At 52.0% G+C, this 25,301-nt stretch overlaps 10 protein-coding genes across 10 annotated transcripts; 3 read left to right on the forward strand and 7 right to left on the reverse strand.

Annotated features, from left to right (window-relative positions):
- The first annotated feature begins 145 nt into the window (after window positions 1-145).
- Window positions 146-1,829, forward strand: K460DRAFT_371594 (uncharacterized protein). Its single transcript, XM_040934382.1, has 2 exons — window positions 146-461; window positions 526-1,829. The coding sequence occupies exon 2, from the start codon at window positions 630-632 to the stop codon at window positions 1,812-1,814; it is 1,185 nt and encodes a 394-aa protein (XP_040782964.1). The 5' UTR covers window positions 146-461; window positions 526-629; the 3' UTR covers window positions 1,815-1,829.
- A 165-nt stretch (window positions 1,830-1,994) lies between these two features.
- On the reverse strand, window positions 1,995-2,797 carry K460DRAFT_410992 (uncharacterized protein; the record flags this gene model as incomplete). Its single annotated transcript, XM_040937443.1, has 2 exons — window positions 1,995-2,577; window positions 2,628-2,797. 2 exons carry the CDS (start codon window positions 2,795-2,797, stop codon window positions 1,995-1,997), a joined length of 753 nt encoding a protein of 250 aa, XP_040782965.1.
- Window positions 2,798-3,242: 445 nt separating this feature from the next.
- Window positions 3,243-4,091, reverse strand: K460DRAFT_381210 (alpha/beta-hydrolase; the record flags this gene model as incomplete). Its single annotated transcript, XM_040935329.1, has 2 exons — window positions 3,243-3,587; window positions 3,714-4,091. The coding sequence occupies 2 exons, from the start codon at window positions 4,089-4,091 to the stop codon at window positions 3,243-3,245; spliced, it is 723 nt and encodes a 240-aa protein (XP_040782966.1).
- A 1,318-nt stretch (window positions 4,092-5,409) lies between these two features.
- On the reverse strand, window positions 5,410-9,208 carry K460DRAFT_381211 (uncharacterized protein; the record flags this gene model as incomplete). The annotated part of the gene is made up of 3 exons (XM_040935330.1): window positions 5,410-5,636; window positions 5,696-8,023; window positions 8,071-9,208. The coding sequence occupies 3 exons, from the start codon at window positions 9,206-9,208 to the stop codon at window positions 5,410-5,412; spliced, it is 3,693 nt and encodes a 1,230-aa protein (XP_040782967.1).
- Window positions 9,209-11,085: 1,877 nt separating this feature from the next.
- K460DRAFT_348809 (MFS general substrate transporter) lies at window positions 11,086-13,075 on the reverse strand. The gene is made up of 4 exons (XM_040931402.1): window positions 12,847-13,075; window positions 12,439-12,796; window positions 11,904-12,389; window positions 11,086-11,846 (listed from the first exon to the last, which is right to left on the reverse strand). The coding sequence occupies exons 1-4, from the start codon at window positions 13,057-13,059 to the stop codon at window positions 11,218-11,220; spliced, it is 1,686 nt and encodes a 561-aa protein (XP_040782968.1). The 5' UTR covers window positions 13,060-13,075; the 3' UTR covers window positions 11,086-11,217.
- Window positions 13,076-14,254: 1,179 nt separating this feature from the next.
- On the forward strand, window positions 14,255-16,308 carry K460DRAFT_207769 (uncharacterized protein). Its single transcript, XM_040927240.1, has one exon. It carries the CDS (start codon window positions 14,360-14,362, stop codon window positions 16,295-16,297), a length of 1,938 nt encoding a protein of 645 aa, XP_040782969.1. The 5' UTR covers window positions 14,255-14,359; the 3' UTR covers window positions 16,298-16,308.
- A 578-nt stretch (window positions 16,309-16,886) lies between these two features.
- On the forward strand, window positions 16,887-18,650 carry K460DRAFT_381213 (uncharacterized protein; the record flags this gene model as incomplete). The annotated part of the gene is made up of 2 exons (XM_040935331.1): window positions 16,887-17,647; window positions 17,789-18,650. 2 exons carry the CDS (start codon window positions 16,887-16,889, stop codon window positions 18,648-18,650), a joined length of 1,623 nt encoding a protein of 540 aa, XP_040782970.1.
- Window positions 18,651-18,743: 93 nt separating this feature from the next.
- On the reverse strand, window positions 18,744-19,559 carry K460DRAFT_410997 (NAD(P)-binding protein; the record flags this gene model as incomplete). Its single annotated transcript, XM_040937444.1, has 1 exon — window positions 18,744-19,559. The coding sequence occupies one exon, from the start codon at window positions 19,557-19,559 to the stop codon at window positions 18,744-18,746; it is 816 nt and encodes a 271-aa protein (XP_040782971.1).
- Window positions 19,560-20,342: 783 nt separating this feature from the next.
- On the reverse strand, window positions 20,343-20,969 carry K460DRAFT_296971 (uncharacterized protein; the record flags this gene model as incomplete). The annotated part of the gene is made up of 1 exon (XM_040929668.1): window positions 20,343-20,969. One exon carries the CDS (start codon window positions 20,967-20,969, stop codon window positions 20,343-20,345), a length of 627 nt encoding a protein of 208 aa, XP_040782972.1.
- A 542-nt stretch (window positions 20,970-21,511) lies between these two features.
- Window positions 21,512-24,008, reverse strand: K460DRAFT_207787 (di/tri peptide transporter 2). The gene is made up of 3 exons (XM_040927241.1): window positions 23,823-24,008; window positions 23,354-23,766; window positions 21,512-23,293 (listed from the first exon to the last, which is right to left on the reverse strand). The coding sequence occupies exons 1-3, from the start codon at window positions 23,840-23,842 to the stop codon at window positions 21,888-21,890; spliced, it is 1,839 nt and encodes a 612-aa protein (XP_040782973.1). The 5' UTR covers window positions 23,843-24,008; the 3' UTR covers window positions 21,512-21,887.
- Window positions 24,009-25,301: the final 1,293 nt, after the last annotated feature.

The raw sequence follows: 25,301 nt of genomic DNA on the forward strand, positions 1-25,301 counted from the left end.
GTCATCTCTTTCTGTCTCGCCTTCGACCACCGCAACTTTGCAAGAGGCACTATCGATCTCATACCCAGTGTCTCGCCTACGCGGTCAGCGGTGCCATCCGCCACTGCGCAAGCCGAGTCGAAGAAACATTCCAAGCATGTCAATGACTTCTTCAAACTCTATGGTTGGCTCGAGCCCGGGACGTCAGTACCGGACTCGGAGCTCCCAAAAGCTATACGCAAGATCCAGAAAGTGCTGAAAGAGCCGGTCACCGGAGTTTTCAGTGACAAGATGATGGATGTCATGACCAGACCACGTTGTGGAACGGAACAACCGTACAACGAAACAGATGCGAAGGCACAACCGGACTTACACAAGCGATATGTACTCTGGGGCTCTAAATGGGCAAAAACTACTTTAACGTGGCGCTTCATCAACTATTCTGCTGATACGTCTGTAGCGGAACAGCAGTCAACGATCAGGTCAGTAAGCACATGCCATACATGTTGCCATGTTGCCCTACATATTGACGTATTCACCACTCAGCAATCATCACTTCCACGTCAAGCATATAAAAAGGCACAAATTTGCAGAGAAAACCGTTGTTGTTATATTGCTGACCGTCACATAGCGCCGCCTTCGCTCAGTGGATGAACTACGCGCCTCTCAACATCGTACCGGCAGCTAGCAACGCAAACGCTGATGTTTACATACGGTTTGCACCTTTCGGACGCGACGATACCCGATATGCTTATACATCCATGGTCTCTGACGGCGTGTCTCTCTCCACAGGTAACATCAACTTGACCTTCAATGATGATTACCAGTGGAGCGATGACCGTCTGTTCAACTACACAGCTGTGCACGAGATTGGACACGCACTCGGCCTGAGCCATAGTGCAGTTGAATCTGCAGTCATGTTCGCATACTTCGTCGGTAACATTCGGCCTCTACATCCTGACGATAAGATGGGTATACATAGCATCTACGGCTGGAAGAGTCCAAAGTGGAGTCGAATCGGTTCGAACACAGCCACGAAGAATATGATCCAAGTCACTTCGATATCAGACACCACGGCAGCGAACGACGGTCTCTATCAAATGCGCTCGAGCGGTCAGATACTGCGATACGCCAGCGGCAGCTGGGCGAGCGTAGACAATAACAAAGACACTGTACAAATCGCCGGTGCAGGTGGAAATCTCTACCAGCGCCACGCAGACGGAAGCACATATCGATGGACAGGCAGCAGCTCAGACTGGCAGTATATCGGCACCGCATCTGAAAACGTCATCGACATTGTCGCCGCCTCGGACCAGCTCTACTCGCGCCGCAAAGACGGTTGGGTGGCTCGCTGGTCCGGGTCCGGCACCACTTGGCTCAGCATCGAGCAGCCCTCTGCGCAAATCTCCAAACAAATAGCCATCACCGATTCAAAGACTCTCTGGAACCTGCTCACGACTGGCGATATCGTTCGCTCCACTTGGCCGTATAACAACGGCGAATGGCGTATCGTCGATCAGAACGCCGGGAACGTCGCCATTGCTGCTGGTGGCGACGAGTTTTACAAGCTGCAGAGTGATGGCACAGTGGTTTGGTTGAATCTCAAGGAGTATTTTTGGGTGATTATTGAGACAGTGGGGAGTGTGGCGATCCATGCTCAGGGGGACTATCTGTACAGTAGGCATCGCGATGGGACGGTCTGGCGGTATACGGGAAGTCCAGGAGTATGGGAGATGCTGGATGACAAGAAAGATGTTGTTAGTGTGGTGGGCGGCCGGAAGGGGGAAGTGTGGGAGATGTTGACCAATGGGGACATATATAGGCTGGTATCCTGACATGGAACTCCGGACGTTGAGAATTGCATTAGGTATATGTTGTTGACTATTGTTGATCACGAGCTGGCTCTGAAATCATCTAAAACTTCCACCTCGACATAATAGTTTCCCGTGCATATTTAGATGCCTGTGCTCTTACTCACAGGATCGATACATCCACACTCTTTTCTACTCAAAGTCCTACCAGCTGTCACTTTCATCAAGATCACTGTGATCGTAAGGTTCTTCGTCTCCAGAGCTTGGATGCATCTCTCGGCTCCGTCGATCCATGATGTACATAGCAGGTGTATAACAAAGACATTCGTCCAGGCAGTCATCCTCCTTCATCTCCACAAAGTTCGGACACATCAAAGCTACACGCTCTTGGATTTCCGCTTTGCTGTCTAAGAAAGCCAAGTCCTCTCCGTCGTAGACCATACATGGGAGCATCATGTAACGGATGGCTTCGCGTTGTGCAAGCAAGCGTTTAGAGAGCCACTTCTTCATAGAATGCTCAGCTTGGAAGGCGAAAGTGTTCTCACTGTATATCATGGTCGCCGTCTCAGAGTAGATCGAACGGCAGACCCGAGGAAGGCTGATGGAGAGATCCTGAAGTTCAGTCTCGCAAGCTCGGGTTGAAGTCCCGCTTCGTGAAATTTGCTTAATACTGTTGTAGTAGAGGTCAATCCACCCATAGGTTGAACGGAGAGCGAACTTCCAGATCATGGCCCGGATCTCAGGTGGGAGGCGCAGAAGAGGTGAGTTCGTAGCATTGTCGACAGTGCTTCCTTCATATTAGCTTTTGTCTCGGCTCCCCGGCCAGTGCTGACTTACATGCTTTGCAAGGCCATGGGCGTCTTCATGCTGACTAGGCCTTTGTTGCGCGTGTAGCGTTGTTTGCGAGTCAAGGTCTTTCGTGGCCTAGGTACGAAGCCTGCATCTTGGGCAGCTTTGGCGCTGGCTTCAGTTTTCTCTTGCGTCTTCTTGCGCAGTGTGGGCGCCATATCGACTCACGTAAGTGATGGGAGGCGAGTGTGTGTGTGTGTGGCAGGTTGTAGGAGGGAAGGGTAAATGAAGTGAGCGTTACAAGATCGAGCGAGGAGCGAGGAGCGGGGCGTTCTCTCCTCTTTGAGCGGAAGGAGCGCGCGGCCACGTGATGACGTGACGCTGCACACGCACCTGGAATCTATGGGTATAAGCTAGAGGCTTAGATCGGGAACAGATTGGGTATTGGAACGAACATACTGCTAGCTACGCAGACGTCCTTGAACTGTACCGAGAATTTGCAGGCAAAGTGACCATTTTACTTATTCACAAACACACGCACCTACAGTAGGGAAAGTCTCTGATATATGCACCCTTGTAGGTTCTGCTAAACTAAATAGGCGCCTAAGTCAGCAGATAGTTTAACATATGACAGCAAAGACACCCTACCTTGAACAAATGGCCTCACTGTTTATCCGCATTCGTAACGATAATCTCCACCAATTTTTCCGGCTGACTCCAATTCGGACAATGCCCACTATCCAAACCAAAAACGTCGACTTCCCTCCCACTCTCCTCTTCAATCGTCTTGATAAACCGCCTCTGCGTGTCCGGGTTGATAATCATATCCCGTTCACACACAATGTAGCTCACAGGAATTGTTTTGTACGCAGCCTGCGTGATAGGCTCCTGGAAGCTGATGGCCGAGTGATATGGAAGTTGGAGTGCGAATGGGTATGCTTCTTCATAGGGGAGATCGTTGCGGATTGCACCAGCCATTTGCACTGCGTCCATGTGCATGTATCCGCCCTGAGACACTTATTAGTAGCTTTCATCTCTCCATCACTATCACTATCATCATCCGCTGATACTTGATATATCTACGCATGGAAACTATGCAATGATAGACAGATAGATAGATGAGACAAAACGTACAGTACTCTCCGGCAAAAACCCCTCCGGCAGCGCCATAGCTTCAACATGGTTCTGCCCGACTTTCGGCGCAATAGCAGTCAAATAAATGATGCGCTTGACCGCGAGTCCAGCCAGGCCCTCGGTCGCCGGTGTGCCGCCGTAGCTGTGGCACAGAACAATGATTTCTCGACCCAGCGCAAGCAACGCCTCCGCCGCCCTCCTGATCACACTTGCATCTTCCTGCATGCCTGCTGGCTCAAGTGGCATTCTCTTCTGTGTAGAGGGAAGTTGGACGGCAAAGGCGGGATACCCTTGTTTACGCAGTAAAGTAACGATATTGTCGTATATGCCGGGCCCGGCAAACGAGCCTGGGACAATGAGGATGGTGGGGTTTGCCATTTTCTCTTACTTCTTTATTGGGATAATGGCGGTGAGGTGTGTCCAGGTATCGAGGTTTGGAGATGGGGGCTTATCCAAGTAGCGTGTGTCGTGATAAAAATGGTAATTCGATGCTCAATGGGTGGTGAAGTCAAGTTGAGCTCTTTGATTATGCCCCACGTTAGTCCCGGGGCGTAAGCCCTTTAAGATCTTCTGTTGTCACGTTCCAGCGCCAAGAAGGCGTCCGTATCAGCGTTCAAGCAAGGGGATGGATACTCTTGCTGACCAATCCGATCCACCTCGAGGAAGTTAACTTTAGTGCTGACTTTATCTTTGCTCCAAGTGTGATTATGTAAGAGCTACTTGCGGCACTATAGTGTCAACATCACGAATAGACAATGGGCCAAAGACACGTTAGGACTACGCTAAATTAACTACAGCAATCTGCTCTGATCCTATCCTTCACCTATAAACTTCCAAACTAGTTCTCTACCTAGCAGAACTCTCTCACTTGCACTCCGTAGATACAATAAATTTACATACCTGCCTTTTCCCACCCTCCTTCCACCGTTCCCGAGGCCACCTCTAGAGCCTTCCTCCCCTATCTGCCACGCGACTCGCGCGCGACCTACCAAGATTACAATTCAGACTCGCTAGGAGTACACATTACGTAGATATGGTCTAAACAGTTCACACACAGATAGACACACACCAAAGGAGAGACACTGTGAAAGATAAGGAAAATCTGAGGCTTCGCTACACGCGCGCCAGTGGTATCAAGAAAACATACAAAAAAGGGATCCGTCCCGAAAGCTAGAATGAAAAAGAATCCCTTCGACACTCGCATGCTTCGCTACGGCCAAAGCTTCCGGTATCCACGCCACATGGGCGATTGGCCCCATGCTATTTCGCGAGCTAAAAGCGTTGCGGCGAGTGAAAGGCATCCATTATGGGAGTGGCCAAAATAATCCGAAAATGGGTGTCGGTGCTCTAAGGTTTTATACACAGTTCCTGGTGTCCGGGGGCCGGATCGAATTGAAAAGAACGGGAGTCCCGGAATCCAACGCGCACCCATCCCATCCATTAGCATGTTGTACATGCTTTTGAAGTTGCTAGTACTGTTCGCATCGCTCTGCTGTCCCATATGATCCGGTAGATCGACATTGCTCCAAATCATAGGCAGTGCTCGTGCTTGCCAAAGTCATAGTAGTACTTGTTGTCCATGTGTTCGTATTCCTCTCGATAGTGTCAACGTTGCTCCTCAGAACCTGCCTAACTCCGCTACCGAGACCTAAAGGAACATTGGGGTTGTTGTCGTTGAGGTTGGCTTTCAGAATAACTAGATCGCTGGAGCCCGAGGTCCCGACAAAGTCCCGAATAGCTGCTCCGGCGGCAGACGGCCGACGTTGCCTAACCGATCAGGATAAGACTGCGGGGCAGGTGAGTAGCCTTGTGCCTTTTTGCGGAACCATTCGAGGATAATGCCAGTGACAACGAGTAGGAAGGTGAGGAGTAGGGCGATGGCGAGACCGATGAGCACAATGGCCCAAAGTGCAAGGTGTTTCTCTGTTCATTCATTAGTCCATCTGTGCATCGACCGTAGGGTAGAGATCAATTTGACTTACTAGACTGCCTAAAGAAGGAATTGGGGTTTTCTACAAAGACAGAGGATAGGCTCCCTGGTTCAGTAGAACCGTCCTGGCCTTTGGTGGCAAGGAGGAAGGGAGTGAGCGTAGTGCCGTTGAAGAGCGCCGCAGATGCAGTACCGAAATTAGCAATGTTGATCTGCCCCATAAGCAGAAGATCCTGGGCTTTGTCGATGATATCGGACGTGTCATGGCTCTCAGACAAGCTGAGTACTTGAATGCCGCGAATGTCGGTATCTTTACCGAACATGGCATCCTTGACAGGCATCCATTTGCCGCCATCGAATCGTTGCAGATAGGCGGTACCATCGCTACCCTGACCAGCGGCCCACAACTCGTCTCCGCTATTCGTAGCGATAGTAAGTGCGGTAACAGGACCAGGCAAGTCGCCAGCACCAGCGATGGTAGCAAACTGGTTCTTGGTTGAATCGTACGACATGATGGTGGTCCTGTTGTCACCTGAGGTCAGGTTGCCCGCAATCAGTAGCTTATTGTCTGCGACCCAGATCAAGCTGGAGACTTCCCCGGCGAGGTTGTTGCCAGGGCTGTTCCACTGATTCCGTTCGGTGTTCCAGATGCAGACAGCAGCACAGCTCAAAGCTCCAGCTGACTGGAAGTGACCAGCCACATATACATCTTTGGATTTCGGTCGCGGGGCAATGGCATTGACAGTGACGTTCTCACCCTGCAGAGGAGGAGGTTGGATCGTAGCGAACTTGCTGCCACTAAGATCGTAAGCGACAATGCCGACAACGCGGTCGTTGTCAAGCCGTCCAGTGACCCTACCACCGGCGTACAGCACATTGTCGTGCACAGCAACGGCGGCGAAGGTCGAGTTCGCATTCAGCTCATCACCGAAACCAGTAACCTTGTCTGAATTGTTTCCGTCGAGAATGATAACGTTAGTAATGTTCTGTCCGTCTGTTCCAGTTGTCGCAAAGTGACCCGCCAGGATAGTCTTGTTCATGCCGTTCTCTTTGTAAAAGGTGCCGGTGCGAACTCCAGTGGTGTTCATGTTCTGCCCTTGGAGAATGGCTCGCTTGCGAGAAGATGTCTGCTGTTGGGCTCGGATATCGATAGGGATTGCGCTAAGTGACTGTTCGCCATTCTCGCTTTTCAGCTCAGCAGTGCCGCTTGCCAGCAAAGAGCCAGACGAGACAGATCCACCAAACCAACGATTGGCTCCAGGCACATCAGCAAAGGTCATCAAGCGGCCTGACATGGCAAGCGAAAAGAAGTCTAGGTTGTGTAGCCAATTGCCCCGAGACGGAACCCAGACCGCGAAGTCGACCACGCGGGTGGCCGGGTTGTTGCCAAAAGCATGAACACGACTGAAAAACCCACTGACGGCAAGGACCTGTTCTGGTGTGTTGGCGGTGACGTTGAGTGAGAATGGCACGAGATACAAGACAACACCATCTACACCTGCTCCCAGAGGTCGCCACTCGTTGTTGAAGAATGCAGCGACTCCATTCAGTCCCGGTGTGTTGTTATCCTTGGTGTTGGTGAAGTTGCCACCAACGTAAAGGGTGCTATCATTGTGGAATAGAGTCATGACCTGCCTGTTCAGCCCATTGCCTGGGAGCGCAGTGGGTCCTGTACCGCCCTGTCGCACGAGGAAGATGTTGTTTCGGCCATCATCGGTGGAGAAGTTCCCGCCCACGTAGAGGTTTTGGCTATCCGTAGCAAGGCTCGTGATGGAGGCCTTCTCTCGAGGAGTTAGGCTGGCGCCAGCGGCGTTGATCACGGAATCTGAGAAATCACGTTCCTCCGTTGGCCGGCCAGGCTCATACTCGAAGAGGCCGTTGAGATTCCCCGAGGTAGCCTTGAGCAGCGTGAAGCGTACCCTCTGCGCGACAACATTCAGAGGAGCGGGTCCTTGTCCAGGTGCAGGGCGAAGGACGACTGACGGGCGAGAGCCGCTATTAGCGTCAATGAAGCCATTGTAGACTTCGTCGTACTTGTCGAAATTGTTCGTCTGCCAGAGGGTGGTGTCTTCGTTCTGGCCACCCATTTTTGCCGTCACGTTGACTCGGCCGCGACTGCCACAACTTCCGTCACCCTGACATCCTGGTGTGTAAAGTGTGACTGAGTAATTGCCAGACTGTTTGATATCGGGGTAGAAGGTGACAGTGGCCGCCTCGGTATCGATGGGATTTCCTTGCAATATGGTTGTGAGGTACTGGGAGTTGCTGCTGTGGGATGGCGAGATCTGCCATGGGCCAGTAGACGCTGCCTCAGACCTCGCAGTGGAGGGACCACAGTTTTTGGGCTCGTTGAAGTCATTAACGGCGTACGAGTACATTGCTAGAAGAGTCAGTGCTGAGAAGTAGAGCAGCGCAGGATTCACGTACCGTCTTGGAAGAGCTGGATGCCATTCAGACCAGCTCCAGCGCCCCACCAATCGGAGATGTCGATCCTGAAAGCATTCATACCCACCATGTTTACGAAGGTGAAGTCCTGGGCCGTGGTCTTGCCCTCCTGTAGGGGACATCTGGCGTCACAATAGGCCTTTTGTCCATTGGGGTCAACGTAGGAGAAGTTCATGATGCCTCCATCTGGGAGCGCCGTGAAGCGCCAGGTTTTGCTGCCACGGCCCTCGAAGTTTGTGTTGTACAGCCTCAGGCTGGTCGGTTCAAAGCCGAAGCCGAAGTCAGCCTTCCAGGAGCCAGGCGACTTGTCGGCAAGAAGCCACGTCTGGTCCGCTCCCTGCTTGGAAAAGTCGGCTTTGCAGGCAATGTTCTTGGGATCGGCGAAGCCTGCGACACTAGAGCTGGTCTGGGCAGAGAGGATTGCGCTGCCGATAGGAATAATCTGGGTACTATTCTCCGAAGTAGCCACCGTCGCATTCCCGCCTAGGCCGTTGAACTCGCCTCCGAATATTATGTTGCCATTGGGTGCCTTTGTTATTGAGTGGACAGGTCCATTAAAGCCGTCGAAGGACAGGTCCTCCCAGCCATTTTTCCATACAATCGCATTGCTCGAATTGCTGGCGGTAAGTCCTCCTCCGACGTAGACTTGGCCACCTTCCCTGTCGCAATAGAGCGTGTTGACGTTTCCGGTGAGGCCTTTCAAGGCTTCGACTTTGCCGTTTGTGGGGTCGAGCAGCGCAATGCCTCCCGGGGTAGGCAAATTACCGACACCCGTGAAGTTGCCTGCAAAAACCACGCGCTCAGCGCCGTTTATTTGCAGAGAACACATGGCCTTGATGTCGGCATCCGTAACGTTGATGGTCGCAAATACGCCATTGGGGTAGCGGGAGAGCAGGGCGCCGTTGCGGCCTGGATATTGCTGGCTCTGTCCCTCGTATTGGTATAACGATATGGAGTCGAAGTCGCCTGCGAAGGCGATCCGGCCGAGATCTTTCAGATTAAGATTAGGGCTTGGGACAGGCGTGAAGGTGAAGGCCATTGTCTGTGACGACGCGACGAGCAACGAGAGAGCGAGCTTGCCAGCCCCCGTGCGCAGGAGGGCAGCAAAGGACTCCCTCATGGCGACGGCGGACAGCGACGTGGGTTCGGAAGAATACTACGACCTTGTGTACGAGAGTCGTATTGATGGTCAAGAAGAGGACGTGGCCACCTAAGGCATGAGGATGGGCGTCGCTGGTCGAGGTTTTGCTGACAAACAGTCGCGACGACTGTTAACGGGTAGGGTAGGTACGACGATGGGTTGTAGAGGTGTTGAGCGCCCGATGCAATTGCCAATTCGTCTTTGGGCTGGTCCACACGAAGGTCTCCAGGCCTGGCTGTGCGGCAACTGCGCTGGTCAGTTTGAGGTCGCGCTCCTGGAAATGACGATGGCGTTTGCGGGTGAAGAGCAGGCGGGAAAATGGTCGCTTGGCGGCACGGCTTGCTAGTGATGGGTATGGATGGGGTGTAGGAGTATTAGAGGCAGTCTACTGCATGCAGTGACAGCTGTTTTCTTGAAACGAATGACTGAGGTGAGGGATACGGCGTGCAGTATGATTGTGAGAGCAACCTCGTGATGGCGGCTGTGAGGGTCTTGTCAGAGGATCTGTCGAGTGTGGGCCGCGTCCAAGGGGCGCCCAGGAACTGCTGCCGTCGCTCGGGTCGGTGATGAGGAGAGCTTGGGTGGAGTTGGCGTAGCGACGGGTGATTGGCGAGGAATTTACACTAATGCCTTCGCACTAGGTAGGCTGCATGAACGAAACTCGTCGACGGTGAGGTTCGATTCGATGGCAGCAGCAACACCAAATTCCGCCTTCCAGGACAATCGCAGTTGATGAGCGACGCAGCTGTACGCCGCTGATGGCAAAGAAAAAAGATAGCAGCCGGAGAGTCGCCCGGCTGGCAATCACTCCCCCTTCTGCCCCTTTATCCCGGGAACATGCACCTTGACACAGAACAATAGCCTACCGAGCCCTCGCAGCCAGTTCACGTTGCGCACCCTCCCGTTAATCGTGGCTGGGGTAACACGGTGCCAATAATGTGAACTGAGTCCTCGTAGCCGGTTGTGCAACCATGGTTGCTCTTTTGTCTCCTCTCCCATGATTGCGACCTCGCTCCTCGCATCCCCACGCTGATCTCATGCGGATCGCGAGCAGGGTACACTGCCATAGCCACAACGACAACACGCGTCGGCATCAGTGCGTGCTCAGTACAAGTGCAGTGTGCAGCCATTCAACTCTTGGTAGCACTGTACCAAAACCCATCGTGGGGCTCAACAGCTTCACACACTGACACATCCGCCAGCACCTCTACTCAACGTCGTTGATCTCGAGACTCGGGTCGTTTGGCATGCGTGGCTTGGGATATGCCGTCATTTTGGAATCGCGGATTTGCAATTTACCACGGTACTCTATGTCATACCCCCATAGCGTACCGTGCTATGACCAGGCCTGAAGGCCTGTAACTCGCCAACTTCTGTCCGTCAAGAGCAGAAACATTCACTAACTTTAGAGTCAACCGCGGATCATCATCGTCGCCATGATGCAGACACAACCCCACCCCGTCACCACGCGGCTTCCAACCTTCCAACCCTTGCTCTTCCACATCGACCCTTGCTCGTTCGTTGTCAACGGCTTGTTTCACATTTCATCCTGGTCCGCCCCTTGGGCTCTTCTGACACGCAGCCATTTTTTCTGAATCCGGCAATGAGTCTTCCGGCATGGCGTCGTGAGCAATCCAACATCAGTAATGACAGTAGATTGAACCTCAATATTCATACATGAATCCGAGTCTACGAGCGATGACCTCGTTTGCGTGCGACCAGCTAAGTCAGAAAAAGTGGGTTTGAGGTTGCTTGTGCTCAGGTAGCATGGATTGGCGTAGCACAAGAATAGTCGGTGGATGCGGATACGAGATATTTTGAGTGGAGTGACTGCCAATAATTAAAAATAATACTCTCTGGATGTAATCGCGATCTAAGCATCTATATCGTGTATCTAATCTGACGCCGCGTCGATGCTGTAAAATGTAAAAGATCCCTCCCGCGGCCATGTGCCCATTGATGCCAAAGCTCATGTGTTCCACCATGGCTCACTGTTGCTCCTTCTCGACATCAGCGACCCTATCCTTATCCTTGAACCCCATCTCCGTTTCCAGTGCGCCGTCCATATCGAACTCTTTCACAAAGAAGCTCGACATCAAGGCAACAGCGCTGAAAACCACCATAACAATCCAAATGTACTTCAACGCGTCCGTATAACTCTCCCGGAGCTGTTCCTTCATGTCGCCGGCAGGCATTGCTTGAATAATCTGCACAAGGCCAGCGGCGTCCTTTGAGTACTCACTCGCCTTATCAGCAAGCAATGGGAATGTCAGCATCTTCTTCTTCATCTGGTTTTGGAAGATGACGCCGCCGATCGCGACACCGAGGGTTTGCCCGAAAGCGCGGAAGAAGGAGAACATGTTCGCGGCGTAGGCTTGATCTTTTGCAGTCGCCGACGCTTGAACGGCAAGGGCCATGGCTGGGAAAAGAATTCCTGTCCCTAGACCTCCAACCAAATTCAAAAAGATCCAGGACACAGTCGACGTGTTGGGCTTGAGCACGATCAGCAGACCCAAGCCGAGGGTCGCGAGGAACCATCCTGCCAGGTTTGCCCAACGATACTTGCCGGTGACTGCGATAATGATACCGGTTGCAACAGAGGCGGGCGCGACAGTGACTGGAGGGTACAAAATCAGTATATCTCTCATGCAACTCGAATACCGACTTTACTTACAAGTCCACGGGAACATGCTGACACCCGCAAGAATTGGGCCCATGCCTTTGACCGCTTCGAAGTAGAGAGGCATGTAGTATAGGATAGACCAGAGAATGATGCCGTGGAAAACGGTCGACACGAACAGAATCGCGGCAGATGTATTCTTGAAGACAGAAGTACGGATGAGTGGGTTGGGAGCGAACCACTCCTGATGTACGACAAATGCAATCATACCGGCTGCACAGAGAATCATTGGGACAAGTGTCCGCCATGAGTCCCATGGGTACTGCACGCCTCCCCATGTGACCGGGATCAAAAAGCCTGTTGTAGATGCAAGGAAGAGAAACATGCCGAGCCAATCGATCTCTCGAAGCTTAGTGAGGAAGGAGCCGTGCTTCTGGTGGAGCTTGAGGAAGAATGTAATCAAGATGGCGCCGAGTCCGAGAAATGGCAGGTTGATCCAGAAGACCCAACGCCAGGACACGTTCTGCGAGAAGCCACCACCTGTGTATAGTTAGATTTGATTCTCCATCAAGGTAAAAGGTTTGCTTACCGAGAAGAGGTCCAGCTACAGTACCAACAGACCACATAGCCCCAAAAAAGCTAAACCACTTGCCTCGCTCGCGAAGAGGGACCGTATCGACAACCACCATCTCAGTCAAACAGATGATGCCTCCACCGCCGACACCTTGAATGCTACGGCCGACGAGTACAACAGTGAAGTTGTTCGCTACTGCAGCGATTATGGAACCCGCAAGAAAGAATGCCAGGCTGACGTAGATCAACGACTTGCGGCCGAAAATGTGCGAGAAGGATCCGATAACAGGCTGGAAAACGGTCGAAGTCAGGAGGAATGAGGTACCGCTCCAGAAAGCTTCGATTGCTGAGCCACCGATGGCTTTCGCCATGATCTATTGAAAATCAGCTGTTGTACGCAGGGTAGTTGCCTCACATATCGTACTGGTAGTGCCACCGATAGCGATGTAGCATCAAGAGCCGACATGAGTACGATAACACAGAGACTGCCAAAGGCAGCCATGAAGCGCCATCCCGGCAGGAACTTCTCGGGTATTGACGTCTGAGACTGTTCTGATGCCGAGTCACGATGAGGCTGTGATGGAGGTATCTCTAGCTTCGGGTCGTCCACGATGGACTGAGATGAAGGAGTCGACATAATGATGGAGGTCGCCAACGATATCTAGGAGATTTGAAAGCGGTCTTGAGAGGTGACAAAAAATTAGAGATCTAAATGTAAATGTATGTTATTGCGCAGTGCTTGTCAAAATGTGTGCCTTTCCAGGGAGAAGCCTGGCCCAAGATATACACTCGGTAGCTCCGTAACGGACGACATAACAAGCCACATCCTGAAGTCGGGCCAACGTTGCTACAACGTGGAGTCCGCTAGATTATATGATTATGAATGGGTCGGAGCAACGTTCGGTGTCCGAAAAGGGTTCGTTTCGTTGTTCTCGCCTCAGCCTTACCCTGTTCCACTAACCAAGGAGGCTCAAATGGACAAAATCTGCGATGCGGCATAACGTTAAGCACGACATCGTCTGTAACGGAACTAAATGGCGTGGAATCGTTCTTGCAGCTAATAGCATCTTGGACAAGAGATCCGGTACATCGGGGCGTATCGGGACTAACTAATCAGTCCTGCCATCCGCGGTGGTTGAGACGGACAGATAGTTACGCCGACTCGACACTCGACGCCATTGTCAGTCAGATGCGCCGGCCGGATGAGTCTTTCCGGACACTCGTCAAGACATTGTGTGCCTATTCACCTGCATGCGACGCTTATATGCGACAAATACGACAGTGCGACGGCACGTGGGTGAGTACAAGGTTGCAGAGCGTGAGCGATGGCCTCGAGTGTTGTGTTCGTTGGCGAGATGACTCAGCATGCCTCCCCAATACAGATTGGCCTACCGAAAACAGTGGACCAACTTCCACGACGCGTTCGTCTCCAACGCGTTCATCCACAACCTTAGATCCTGTATCCTTTTCTGTACCAACAGGTCTCATATCGTCTGCTACCATGAAAGAAATCACTTGTAGTTCTTTCGGGATACAGGCACGTGTCACTGAAAGCTTTATTGCTAGGTGTCCCAGTCACCACAAACCACTGTCGCTCTACTCCAGCGCGTCTACTCGAGTTCCCTGTAGAAGCAGCCCGAGCAGCCTTGAAAATGATCGACCACTTTATTCTTCGACCTGTAACCGTACAAAGTTGTCTTTGCACTATCTGCGACACACCCAGTAGTTGAGTAGGGCTTTAACTGCATACGTCATACATTCCTGAAAGGAATGTATATCCTAATTGGCCTTTGTCTAGCAATGAAGACCTCCATGCATTTCCGTTTCTGTCATTAGCCACGTGCCATGGTCGACAGTGAGCTTCTTTGTTCGGAAATCTTCTAGAACAACTCCAAGTATGCAGGCCTTCGCTTTGCGCTGTTCGCGACAGTCGAGGCATGAACGAAAGACGAGAGCATCTACCGTCTCCGGTCAAGAAGCACATCCTATGGTCTTCGCCACTCAAGGGAATGGAGCAACCTGTACGATCGTTCAAGTCGTTCATCCAAACTGTACCCCCAAATCCAAGCTCCGAAGACGAAAAGCCATTACCACCAACACCATCAACGCCCACAGGCCCGACGTCCCCATCTTGGCCGCATGACCTAGCCTCTTTGGAGCGTACATCAAGCGTCACCTCTTGGAGAGCACCAGCAGAGTGGAAATGGGAAATTCCCATCCCTCCTAGTCAGCCTTTCCAAAGTACATCTATCTTTGCAGCTCGTAAATATTCTCCGCTACTCCCTGAACCTTCAACACCACGCTCCGAGATGTCTCTTGACCTAAGCCTACGGCCGTTCGAACAGAGCCATTTCCAGCAGCCGCAACTACTTCCAATACAAGAGAGTTCGAATGGCAGGCCAGAGCCTCCACCTCGTAATCCTTCCAGGACATTACTACATCGAACATCGTCTAGTGAGGACGAATCTGAGATGTCAACGCCTTCAATCCGCTATGGTCTTCCAAGCTCCTTGCCCGGTTCAGGAACATACGCCGCTTATCCAGCAGCCTTACGGCCACAGAACAAATCACCGCAGTCTTCGACGAATGCGAAGGCATTCGCATCATTAGGCATAGATCCACCAGGGAACACGGAGTCCGCACGGGACAACCGGGCGACTAGCCCAAGCTCTATGGAAGGAGATGATGACGCTCCTGCAAATCTATCATTACGTGGCAAGCAACTTCGTCCACTAAATCGAGGGAGCCCAATAGTGGACAATGGCTTGGAAAACAACGAATTGACCGCTAAGATGCGACAACTGAGCTTCTCGAAAGATTACCATGACGTACTGGCAGACCAGTACCACGAACTGCACACTCAGCAGCCAAAGGTGCCATTTAAAAAGCAAATGCAGAAGAGAGATCAGAAGACGACGACATCGTGGGTGCCCTACCATCTCAAAGCCGGACAAAATCGCCATGTTACCAAAAGTCAGCTCCACCCGCGGTCTGCAAGCGATTCAGCAGTTCCACGGCGAAAGCAGATTCCCGAGTCAGAAGTAGATCGGTTGCTAGGAAAGGATATCCGTCTCCCCAGCTTTCTAGCTCACACCAGAGGTCTCAGACCTGTTAAGAGGCGTGCGAAAACTGCTGAAGCTGGGCACCATATTGAGTCTTCCTCTCAACCAACACTACCACTTGAGCTGCGTACACCACTGCTACGGCTCCCTGGAGGCTTCGTCTTGGTACGACAAAAATCTTCTGAAGCGCCGCAATCACAGGCTGCTAGCTCTCAGGAAGTCTGGCCGCCAGCTGAGATCGCACGACAAAGGTCAAATACAACCTCTCCAGTGTCGGTTTCCGACACTTCTCAGGGACGGTCATCATCATACAGTCAGCATTGGCAGGTCCTAGTAGCGCCTACAGTAGCGACCAACAAACGGCAGCGCAACTCACTCGGCTCGCCTTCATCACTCTACTCTCGATCTAGCACCTCATCCCCGCCAACCTCTCCACTTGCGCAGGAGATTTCGCTACCACGTACGCCACCACCTATTCCCCCACACGGAGCCCGCAGGCCAAAGAGACCTTTCGTCTCGTCGCCCCTACCACGCCACTCTGAGGAAAACATCCAAAGGAAGCCCGTCGAGAGCAAAGACGATCACGATAACCACATGCAGCGGGTTTTGAGCAAAGCAAGAGGGGCGCGAGATGCGTGGAGGAGACACCAAAGGGAACTGAGACACGATAAGCTCAAGCAGAGCATAAAAGTACTCGGCCCCACTGATCCAGCTGTGGTAGCCGGTTATGTGAGACGCGAAGGCAGGAGACTAGAGAATGGTGAAGCTGACTCGGGAAGGGTTCCTGGGTACCTGGTGAGTGGACCAGTTTAAAGCATTGGGCACTAGACAACTTTACACGAGAGATATCAACACAAACGTGTGGAGTAATTTAATGTGTAGTAGTCTGCTTAATATGATGATTATTAATATGGCGTTGTGCCCCAATCCCTCATCGAAAAGTGGTGACGCTTAAATCCGAGCTAAACCCGCTAGCGGCCCTCGTGGAACTTGAACTGAAGACTGGCACGACCAACGACCAGCTTACCTGTGAACCCGTGTTGAACCAAGACTCTGAGCACTTATAAATGAAGAAACTCTTTGATAATAACACTTAGATTTACAGAACATGTTCTGGATTCCCAGGCTCCAGCGGCACAGACATGCAGACCCTCACCTTTCCTGCCTCCATCTCGAAACGAAAGCAAGCGTGCAGAAGCTGCCGACAGCGAAAAAGGAAATGCGATGTAGGTTATGTACGACAATGCAAGATATTGGAGGCGGCTTCTGATATTGATATGAACAGGCACAGCATCCAGTATGCTCTTTATGCAAGAAATTGGGCACCAAATGCGAGTACACAGCATCAGGCTCCCATAGCACGCCAGTTCCCCAGTTTCACATCCCAGAGCCTCTTCTGTCCATGGATTTACCCGTCGATCCCACATTCGCTCTTGAGCAGGGGCATGACCTGGACTTTATGCGGTTTCCGGGAATGAACTTTGATATCTCTACTGCTGCGCTACCAACACATGCAAACCACCCTGTCGGCTATCCGACGCCAGATTCAGGACAAGATACCGTGCCAGTTGATGACACATTAGAGTACCAGCATGACTTCCTAGCCGATTTTCAATTACCCGATGATCAGTTACTCAATGAATTAGTGAGGCTATTCTTCGAACACCTTTACCAAACCTTCCCATGCTTCCACAAGCAGAGTTTCCTGGCAAAGGTGGAGAACGGACAGCTCCAGAAAGAAGCACCGCTGCTCTTGTATGCAATCTGCTGTATAGCGTCGCGACACCACTCCGACACTACGGTTAGAAGCCGCCAGAGCGACTGGTACGAGCAGGCGAAGTTCTCATATGACCTCACGCGTCGCTTTCCTCACCGGGGACTTCGTACGATTCAGGCTGTGCTGCTACTCGTTTATCATGCCTTCACGATTGGCGATTTCTCATCAAGCTGGCTGTTCATCGGAAAAGCATGGAGACAGGCCGTCGCTCTTGGCATGAACCGTATGGATGCGGGTCAAGTTTTACGTGTAACAGGTCAGGGCTCGGCATCTGACCCTGAAAATGTCTTTGATCTGGAGGTAAGCAGGGGCAAAACTGCTGTGGAGAGGGAAGAGTATCGACGAACATTGTGGCTACTGTTCATTATGGATAGAACCCACGCATGGTACGTACAGCCCACACTGTTGTGTCCCTAGATTTATTTTCCTACCTACAGTCTATGCATTTTCTGGAAGCAAATTGAGGCGTACTTGAGTATCTGAGGTCTGCTCATTAAGTCAGTTCGCTAACTACGCCGTTCCCTTAGGCCGACAGGCTGGCCTCATGCAATCAGCGAGCTTCAATTCAAGGTTGACATACCAGTCGCCGACACGTTGTTTCAGGCCCTAGATTCAGATACTGTGACCAGTCCGTATATCAACACAGTCTTCACCAGGAACCTTACTCGCCATATCCACTCATCATCTTTTGCGAAAGAATCGCTGAACATGTTCTACTACATATCAGTTGCTCATGTCCTTCTTGGCCGAATCTCCGAACTCATCCACTCTCTACACGACAGGCCCGATACGCAAGAGTATGCAGACGAATGCCAGGAGCTCGACTCCTGCATCGTCAAATTCCGGCTAAGTTTACCGCGCCAAGCTACATCGGTCGTTGAGGCACCACCAGAAGATCGCGGACATGTGGTGTGGTTCAATGTGACCCTGAATATAATGGCGATACTCTTACACTACCGCTGCGCCGAAGGCGTTCCTGTACCCAACGCGCCCGCACAGTTCGCCTTCGCGGTAGCGGCAGCGCGAAACACGGCGCAAATCATCAGAGACACTACGCGATTCTCCGTTGACCTCCTACTGTCCGCACATATCGGTTCGTCGTTTTACATCGCCGCCTGTGTTCTCGTGATCCAGTGGCGCATTGCCGGAGATGAAAGTTTGAAAGAGGATATAGACCTTTTCGAGCTTGTGTTCGAACGTATGAACGAGGTGTTCATCTTTCTGGGCCTGAAGTTCAAACTTGCGCTTGAGCATGATCTGAAGAGAAATCAAGAGAGTATCATGAGCTTGAGAGAGCGAGGCTTCAGGGGTCTGCTAGCTGACTGCTCGAAATGGAACTTTGTCAAAGAGGAGGTACAGCGGCGAGGCATCGACATTGACATATCATGAGACTAAAAGAAGTTTATTGGCTTTAGATCGAGATAAACAACGAGGCAATGGGTAACTGCTGGTCCGGAGGCCGCACTGCCTCGGTCTTTTCTCTCAGCCCAGGCTCTCGGTGCCCACAAGCAGCCTCCCACCATCACTCGTCACTAACCCACCATTCGCAAACCGATCACGCATGATCCACGCATACGCCTCAGCAATATCCTCCGGCTGCCCAAAGGCATCCAACAGACTAAACCCTTTCTTCAAGCCCGCTATTTTTTCCGGTGTACTCACATCCAACAAGCCCTGGAACAGCTCGGTATGAATCGCACCCGGCAGCACGACATTCACTCTGATGGGCTTCAGATCTACCGCAAGACCGCGCGTAAGACCCTCGACCGAGGCCCCTATGGCAGCAGCGAAGGTCCAGTTTGGCATCGGTCGGTGCGTATTAGTGCCACCCGTGAGGGTGAAGGAACTATTGGCAGAGACCGGCATGTACGCGCCTGTAGAGAGAAGTTTCGCAATGATGGCCGGGGCAAGGAACCGCACCGTGAAGCCGTGCAGCGCCGTCTCTATGGTGACTTCCTGCACTTTAGGGAGCGATAGTTGGTCACCTGCTGTGAAGGCAATGTGGTCGACTTTATTCTTGCCACCGTTTGTCACCTGGTCAAGCAGGCTCTTTAGGTTCTTCTCGAGGTTTTCCTTGTCGAGGAGGTCGGCTGCGAAGCCGGCCACGTTGGAGGCTGGCGTGTTGGGATATAGAGAGCGCAATTTTTCCACCTTGGTGTCGACTTTTGCTTGTCCGGAGCCGGAGATCGTCACGCGTGCGCCGTAGTGGAGGGCCATGTTGGCGATGGCATATCCGATACCTGACGTGCCGCCAAAGACGAGGACGTGGGTATTTGCGAGGCGGTCAACATGAGCCATCGTGAGAGAGGATGGTTCTGTGGTGTGGGTTGAGGTTGATGAGTCTGAAGTATCAAGTCTGTCAAGAAGATAATTGGAAGCGAATTGAGGATGTCTGATCTTGGTAAAGAGACTCAAATTTTGCATGTACTCTCGCTCTCTTTTATACTTCTTGTACTTCTTTCAAATCTTCTTGCCGCGAGGCCTGACTAACACACTGCTCTAAACTCCTCGCCATTCCGTTTATGTCCGCTCTCTGGCGGACAGGCGGGGACCAGCGGCCTCGGAAGCTTCAAAATATAGACATCTTGAACCTCAACAGCGATCTAGTGCTTGTGACTGATGCGGTTTCGTCAGTAGCTGGCGGGCAAGGCGGCGACGCTAATGCACGAGCGGCATGGCACGCCGTTTAGACCATATGCGCAACATTCCATCATTGCAGCACATCAACGCAGCAGAATTGATGTCGTGGAAACCAGTCTCACCTATTTCCATTCGCTTGTCGGAGAATATATTCGTGGTCTGGTCACAAGTCGGAGCTATTTCTAGATAGGATATGCCCAAAACTTGATTGGTCTGGGAGAGTTATAGCGGCGTATCTTCCGCACCATATTCATCTTGAAGATAAATCGATAATACATGGTTATTTTTGAGATCACATTTTTACCATTAAGTGCGGTGTTAGTAGCCACCGCCATGCCTTTTTAGCGTCGTGGTCGTGATGAGAAGACAATACTCCAGATAGCCATATCGCCTTGCCAGAAACAAATCATGATCACGTCTAGCCCTCGACTATTTTTCCTCTTACAAGAACATGCCTGCAGCAGAGCTAACCGCCAAAATTCCAAACATGACAACCCCAGCTTTGGAGAAAGTCGCATGCGCCGCACCAAGTGTGCTCGCCGCACCCGATGATCCCGACACCTGTGCACTCCCGCTGGACGAAGCCTGTCCACTGCTCGTGGCCTTTCCACTGCTCGATCCACTCGCTGAGCTCTGAGTGGAGTGCGTCTCGTTCTTTCCAATCTCAGCGTTTTCCGGCTTGCATATGACAATGTTCACGCGCTTGCTTAGACACTCGCCCAACTCCTGCCATGTCTGTCCATCTTCCGCTCTACACTGCGCGGTGCAGGTGCCTGGGCTGCCAAACGCAGTCATGTCCTTCCCCTTGCAGCATTCGTAGAGATCCCAGAAGGCGTGGTTGTTGACTTCGGCAGCATTGCTGATGACGCAAGCGCCCTGGATGCCATTCGGGCGGTCGAGTGGGTGATTCGAGGGCAAGGCGGATGCGGTGGGGTTTGCGCAGCCTATGGCGCTGCCGAAGGAGAAGATGGAGGGAAAGGCCGTGGGCTTGGTGAATGGTACAGGGGTTGGGTTCGAGTAGGTAGTGAACGTGAAGGGATACGTTGTCGTTGCCGCAGTGGACGTCATTGTCGAATGAACGCTGTAAGGATGAGTTGGCCGGTGTGTAGACAGAAGTGGTCAGGGGTCAATGAACGGGAATAAGGGGCTTATATACGGTGGATGTACGTGTAACAGTTGGATACAGAGAGATAGGTTGACGAGAAGAGAATTAAAGAAGATGCTGTATACACAAGAGTAATGCCTACCTTTGATAAAATAGACTCCAAAAGATAGCTGAAAACGGCTTGAAGACAAAGCGAGAAGGTGATTGGACGGATCTCGGCCTAGTACAATAAGCAAGATGGAGAAAAGACTGGCTTCACGGGTTGCTGCTAATAAGTCGCCTGAAGCAGAAAGGGCCGACCTTGATGCTATGCTGACTGGCGTTGAGCGTGTTGTTATATGGACCACTGGGGAATGTCAGGTGCTGTGCCTGGGATACGAGATGGAACGCGCGGAGATCGTATTGGCCGTTAGCGCGCCACTAGTGACTGCCTGTCATCCGTATTGAGCTATTCATAGCGCCTCGACAGCGCAACACCGCACCTGAACTTTAACGCCTTTCTCTTATTCTCGCAATGTGTTTACCCTTCCAATATTGTGAAACTGCTCATGTCCTCTTTTATGGCCCATTGGGCGCTGCACAGACCTCTGTGGGCCTAATGGCTCGGCTTTGGCTTGCAGCACGTGACTATCCTATCTTTCAATAGTCGAGCGATCGACCAACGAATTGGACGTAAGTGGAATAAGCGCAGGATTTACGAGGCTAAGTCAGGAGAAAGAGACGTCATATACGAGTCAAACTCAAAAGTGCAAGCGCATGTTGTTGAACATTTGAATGGCATTAATTCCGTTGCGAGGCTTCGACGCGCAGGTATTCTACTTCATATCTCTGAAGCTAGATAGGATCATCTTCTACTATCCCTCCGATCGCAAGGTATTGCTCTATACCTTCTCATCGTGATGCAGTCCTACGGTGCGGTCGGCATGGACACTGCTTCTCCGCAGGGTTGGGTCGTTGTCAAGATCCTTGTCAAGCGAATTCATCTCATCCTCAGTCTCGTTTAGGTGGTGGAACATGACCCAGATGAGACAACCAGCGATGAACGAGGCAATAGCCAAGCCAACATACATCCACTGGATCTTAGGGTCAACCAAGACGGGGTTCAGCGCCTCGTTGATAGCGGAACCAAAGGCGTTGGTCAAGAGGAACATGGATTGCACAAAGGATTTCATGCTAGGCGGTGCCTTTGTGTATGCGTACTCAAGACCTGTGACGGAGGCAAAGATCTCGGAGATACCAATCAACATATACGCTCCAGTCTGAGTGGCGATGTGGATATTGTTTCCTTGGGCGACTCCATCGACTTTGGAGGCGTCACAGAGAGGCGAGTCGAAGCAAGGCCCGGATTGGTAAATGTAGTACTGAATAACAGCGGCGTAGACCATGGCGAGAGAGGCGACCCAGAAGCCAGCTACAATACGGTTGATGGGTGGGAACGGAATCTTCCACTTGCGGAGGAGCGGGAAACCGAACTGATCCATAAGAGGAAGGAAGACGATGATAGCAATAGGGTCGAAGTTCTGCATTAGATCGTTGGGAATACCGTGACCGGCCATTTGTCCAGCCTGGGTAACGAAGTTGTTGGAGAAGTTTCCATAGACGACCCAGTAGATGGGATAAAAGCAGAAGACCTGGCAAGCGACGAGGGCGCGCTTCACCTCCTCAACAAAGTGGTCGTCCCAGCGGAGTTTGACGTCTCTTCCAAGTCCGGCTTGGTACGAAGGCTTTGCGCCGTCCATGCTGCGGTTCTTAATCATCATAAAGATGACGCGGAAGGCATCAGTGACGACGGAGCCCTGGGGCGGCCGGACAACGTACGCTTTCCTGCCGAGAACAAGGACAAGGGTACCAACGAAGAAAACGCAGAGACACAGCAAATACGCAGTCCAGAAATCGATATCGCGCTCCATGTAAGGCGTGGCAAGCGCTGAGAGGGAACCGACGTTGATGCAGAAGTAGAAGATCATGTAGATTCTCTGGATGGTGATGGCTGGGTCGATGATAACGCGCTCTCCCGTCTTGTCGTCGTGGCCAATGACCATTTGTCTCCTCTTGTACTGGTCGGCAATGAGGGGAGCGACGTTGGACTTGATACCACCAGTTCCGAGACCAATGACGATGATGGAGACGACGAAGCCGCCCAGTCCGGCACCGTGGTCGAGAGCGCTTGGGATGGATGTGCAAGTCAAGATGAGGAGGCCGACAATGTAGACGAAACAGAAGATGAGGATGGTGTTGTACTTTCCGAGGTATTGGTCAGCGATGATGGCGCCGAGGATGGGCGTGACTTTGAAAGCATGTCAGTAAACGGCTCGAATCATCTACTCGATCCCAAAGAATAGCATACCGTAGCACCAGAACTGGAAGAAGGTAGAAAGACCAGTGGCTCCTTGGTGGCCCATACCGAGCGCACCACGACCCTCCTCACCACTACGCGGACGCGCAATGAAGTTCTGGAAGATACCAGAGGCACCATAGTAGGTGAAGCGTTCGCACAGTTCGACAATGGCGACCAAAAAGGCAGATTTGGGGAGAGGCTCGCCAACTTTACGCAGCGTCCTCAACTCTTCGGCAGTGGGCCTGACACCACCGAGGCCGTCCTCCTCGCCAATGTCGAGAGAAGGAGAGGCGCGCGTTTCGAGGGCGCCATGGGGCTTTTCGAGATCGACATGAGCACCAACGTTGGCGTCATTCAGCGAAGCACCGTACAGGTGTGGCTTCTGGTCTGCTTCCGCCTGCGCGTGCTGCAAGTGCTGCGGCCTACATCAGATCGATCAGTTACATTCAGGTCAATGTAGACATTTGGATTGGCGTACGTCTCATTTGCGGATGCCATGGTTGCTTCAAAGCTCAACTGCAACCAAAGACCTGGTCAATGGAAGACGGGGTGGATTTCAGTAAAATACCAGACAGCTGAACGTGCCCCCAGCATGCGGAACACTCATCCATATTTATTTAATCAGACGCACCCGTTCCGTTCCTCGCACAATATCCACCTGCCACACCCATCTACCAACCGGCATGGACGTTCGCCTGTCCACGGAACCCTGGACGACAAGGACGGCCAGCAGTTGCTAGGGCGCCAATGTAACGCTCTGATAGCGGCGCACTTAGTCCAAAGAGAGGCTACCTCCGTTGCAAAGCTTGCCGAAGCCTTCCCTTGGCGGCTTAGTTGCGCCGCATCCTGCTCGGCGCTTTGCACCAGATTCGCTGCAATCTAGAGGGTCTGCAGAGCACCTGCCGGATATGGTGAATGTACATGGTGATCTTACGTCCGCGTTTCGAGAAGCCGTGGTTTACGCTTTTACGCCTTTATCTAGGCGTGACGCAGTGCCGGGCTTGCCGTTGGTTTGAAACGAAGGCCGTGTGATACGCTAAATAATAAGCATTAGCGACCCCAGACTCGTTTACTCTGCATTGCATGTCAACTCGCTCATCCCATATATTATGTGGTGACGTTATTGGTACGATGGAGGGCAAGATAGGCATCCTTCGGAAACGCCACATGATAGGACCCATTCTCTATTCCATTTCCAAGGCCAACAGAACACTGTCCAAGGTGTCTCTGGTGGTGTTGAGAGAAAATTTGCCTTGCCGAATCCACACCGAGGTCTGAAATTGACACCTCGGGATGACTTCGCAACGATATCGGACTCTCGTAACGACATCGGCTTCTCGGACGCGACCGATATGCTTTTCGCATCGGGCCACGGACAGCCAAAATATCACCAGATCTCATTTCGCCCTCTCGCCTGAACTGGCTTGATCAGAAACCCTATTGCCACACGACCATGATCTGACATGCGCAGAGATTGCCGGATGATGCACATCGGTTGCTATTGGTCTAGGAGCGCCATGCTATATTGATAAGAGGAGAGGGATCGTCCCAAAGGGCAGCCGTTGACGCACTCATAGCTCGGTGCTCGTATTGTTAGTTTCCTAGCGTTTGCTATTTGCCTGCACCTTCCCAAGATAGATGATGCGCTCTCTCACCGGGGCTTCTGCCAAAAGCCCTCTTCGCCCATCCTATCCTCGAGTCAATCGAAAGAAATTATTAGAAATTACTCCGGCCCATGGTCATGGACAGCCGCGGCCCCGCCTAAATGTGTGGGAGTTTGTCCACCACGCTGTGGGCACGTTCGTTAGAGGCGCCGAGAGCGGAAGGCGCAGACACAGGTGGGGCGGAAGAAGCAGTGCGCCAAAAGCTTGTCTATCGAGATCCTATACCCGCTCTAAACCCGTGTCGACATCCTGGCTTCCAGAAGGTCTCGAGCTTGCGCAAGAGGTGCAGCGAC

Source organism: Cucurbitaria berberidis (genome assembly GCF_010015615.1).
Source record: "Cucurbitaria berberidis CBS 394.84 unplaced genomic scaffold K460scaffold_7, whole genome shotgun sequence".
Taxonomy (NCBI): Eukaryota; Fungi; Ascomycota; class Dothideomycetes; order Pleosporales; family Cucurbitariaceae; genus Cucurbitaria; species Cucurbitaria berberidis.

Bases quoted from the DNA above. Each gene is read 5' to 3' on its own strand.
- K460DRAFT_348809 (XM_040931402.1), bottom strand. From the start codon at position 13,059: ATGTCGACTCCTTCATCTCAGTCCATCGTGGACGACCCGAAGCTAGAG. The intron at 12,797-12,846 runs GTACGATATGTG...GATTTTCAATAG, and splicing joins CGCTATCGGTGGCACTACCA to ATCATGGCGAAAGCCATCGG. The intron at 11,847-11,903 runs GTAAGTAAAGTC...TGTACCCTCCAG, and splicing joins CAGCATGTTCCCGTGGACTT to TCACTGTCGCGCCCGCCTCT.
- K460DRAFT_371594 (XM_040934382.1), top strand. From the start codon at position 630: ATGAACTACGCGCCTCTCAACATCGTACCGGCAGCTAGCAACGCAAAC.
- K460DRAFT_207787 (XM_040927241.1), bottom strand. From the start codon at position 23,842: ATGGCATCCGCAAATGAGAC. The intron at 23,767-23,822 runs GTACGCCAATCC...GATCTGATGTAG, and splicing joins ATGGCATCCGCAAATGAGAC to GCCGCAGCACTTGCAGCACG. The intron at 23,294-23,353 runs GTATGCTATTCT...ATGCTTTCAAAG, and splicing joins CTTCCAGTTCTGGTGCTACG to TCACGCCCATCCTCGGCGCC.
- K460DRAFT_207769 (XM_040927240.1), top strand. From the start codon at position 14,360: ATGAACGAAAGACGAGAGCATCTACCGTCTCCGGTCAAGAAGCACATC.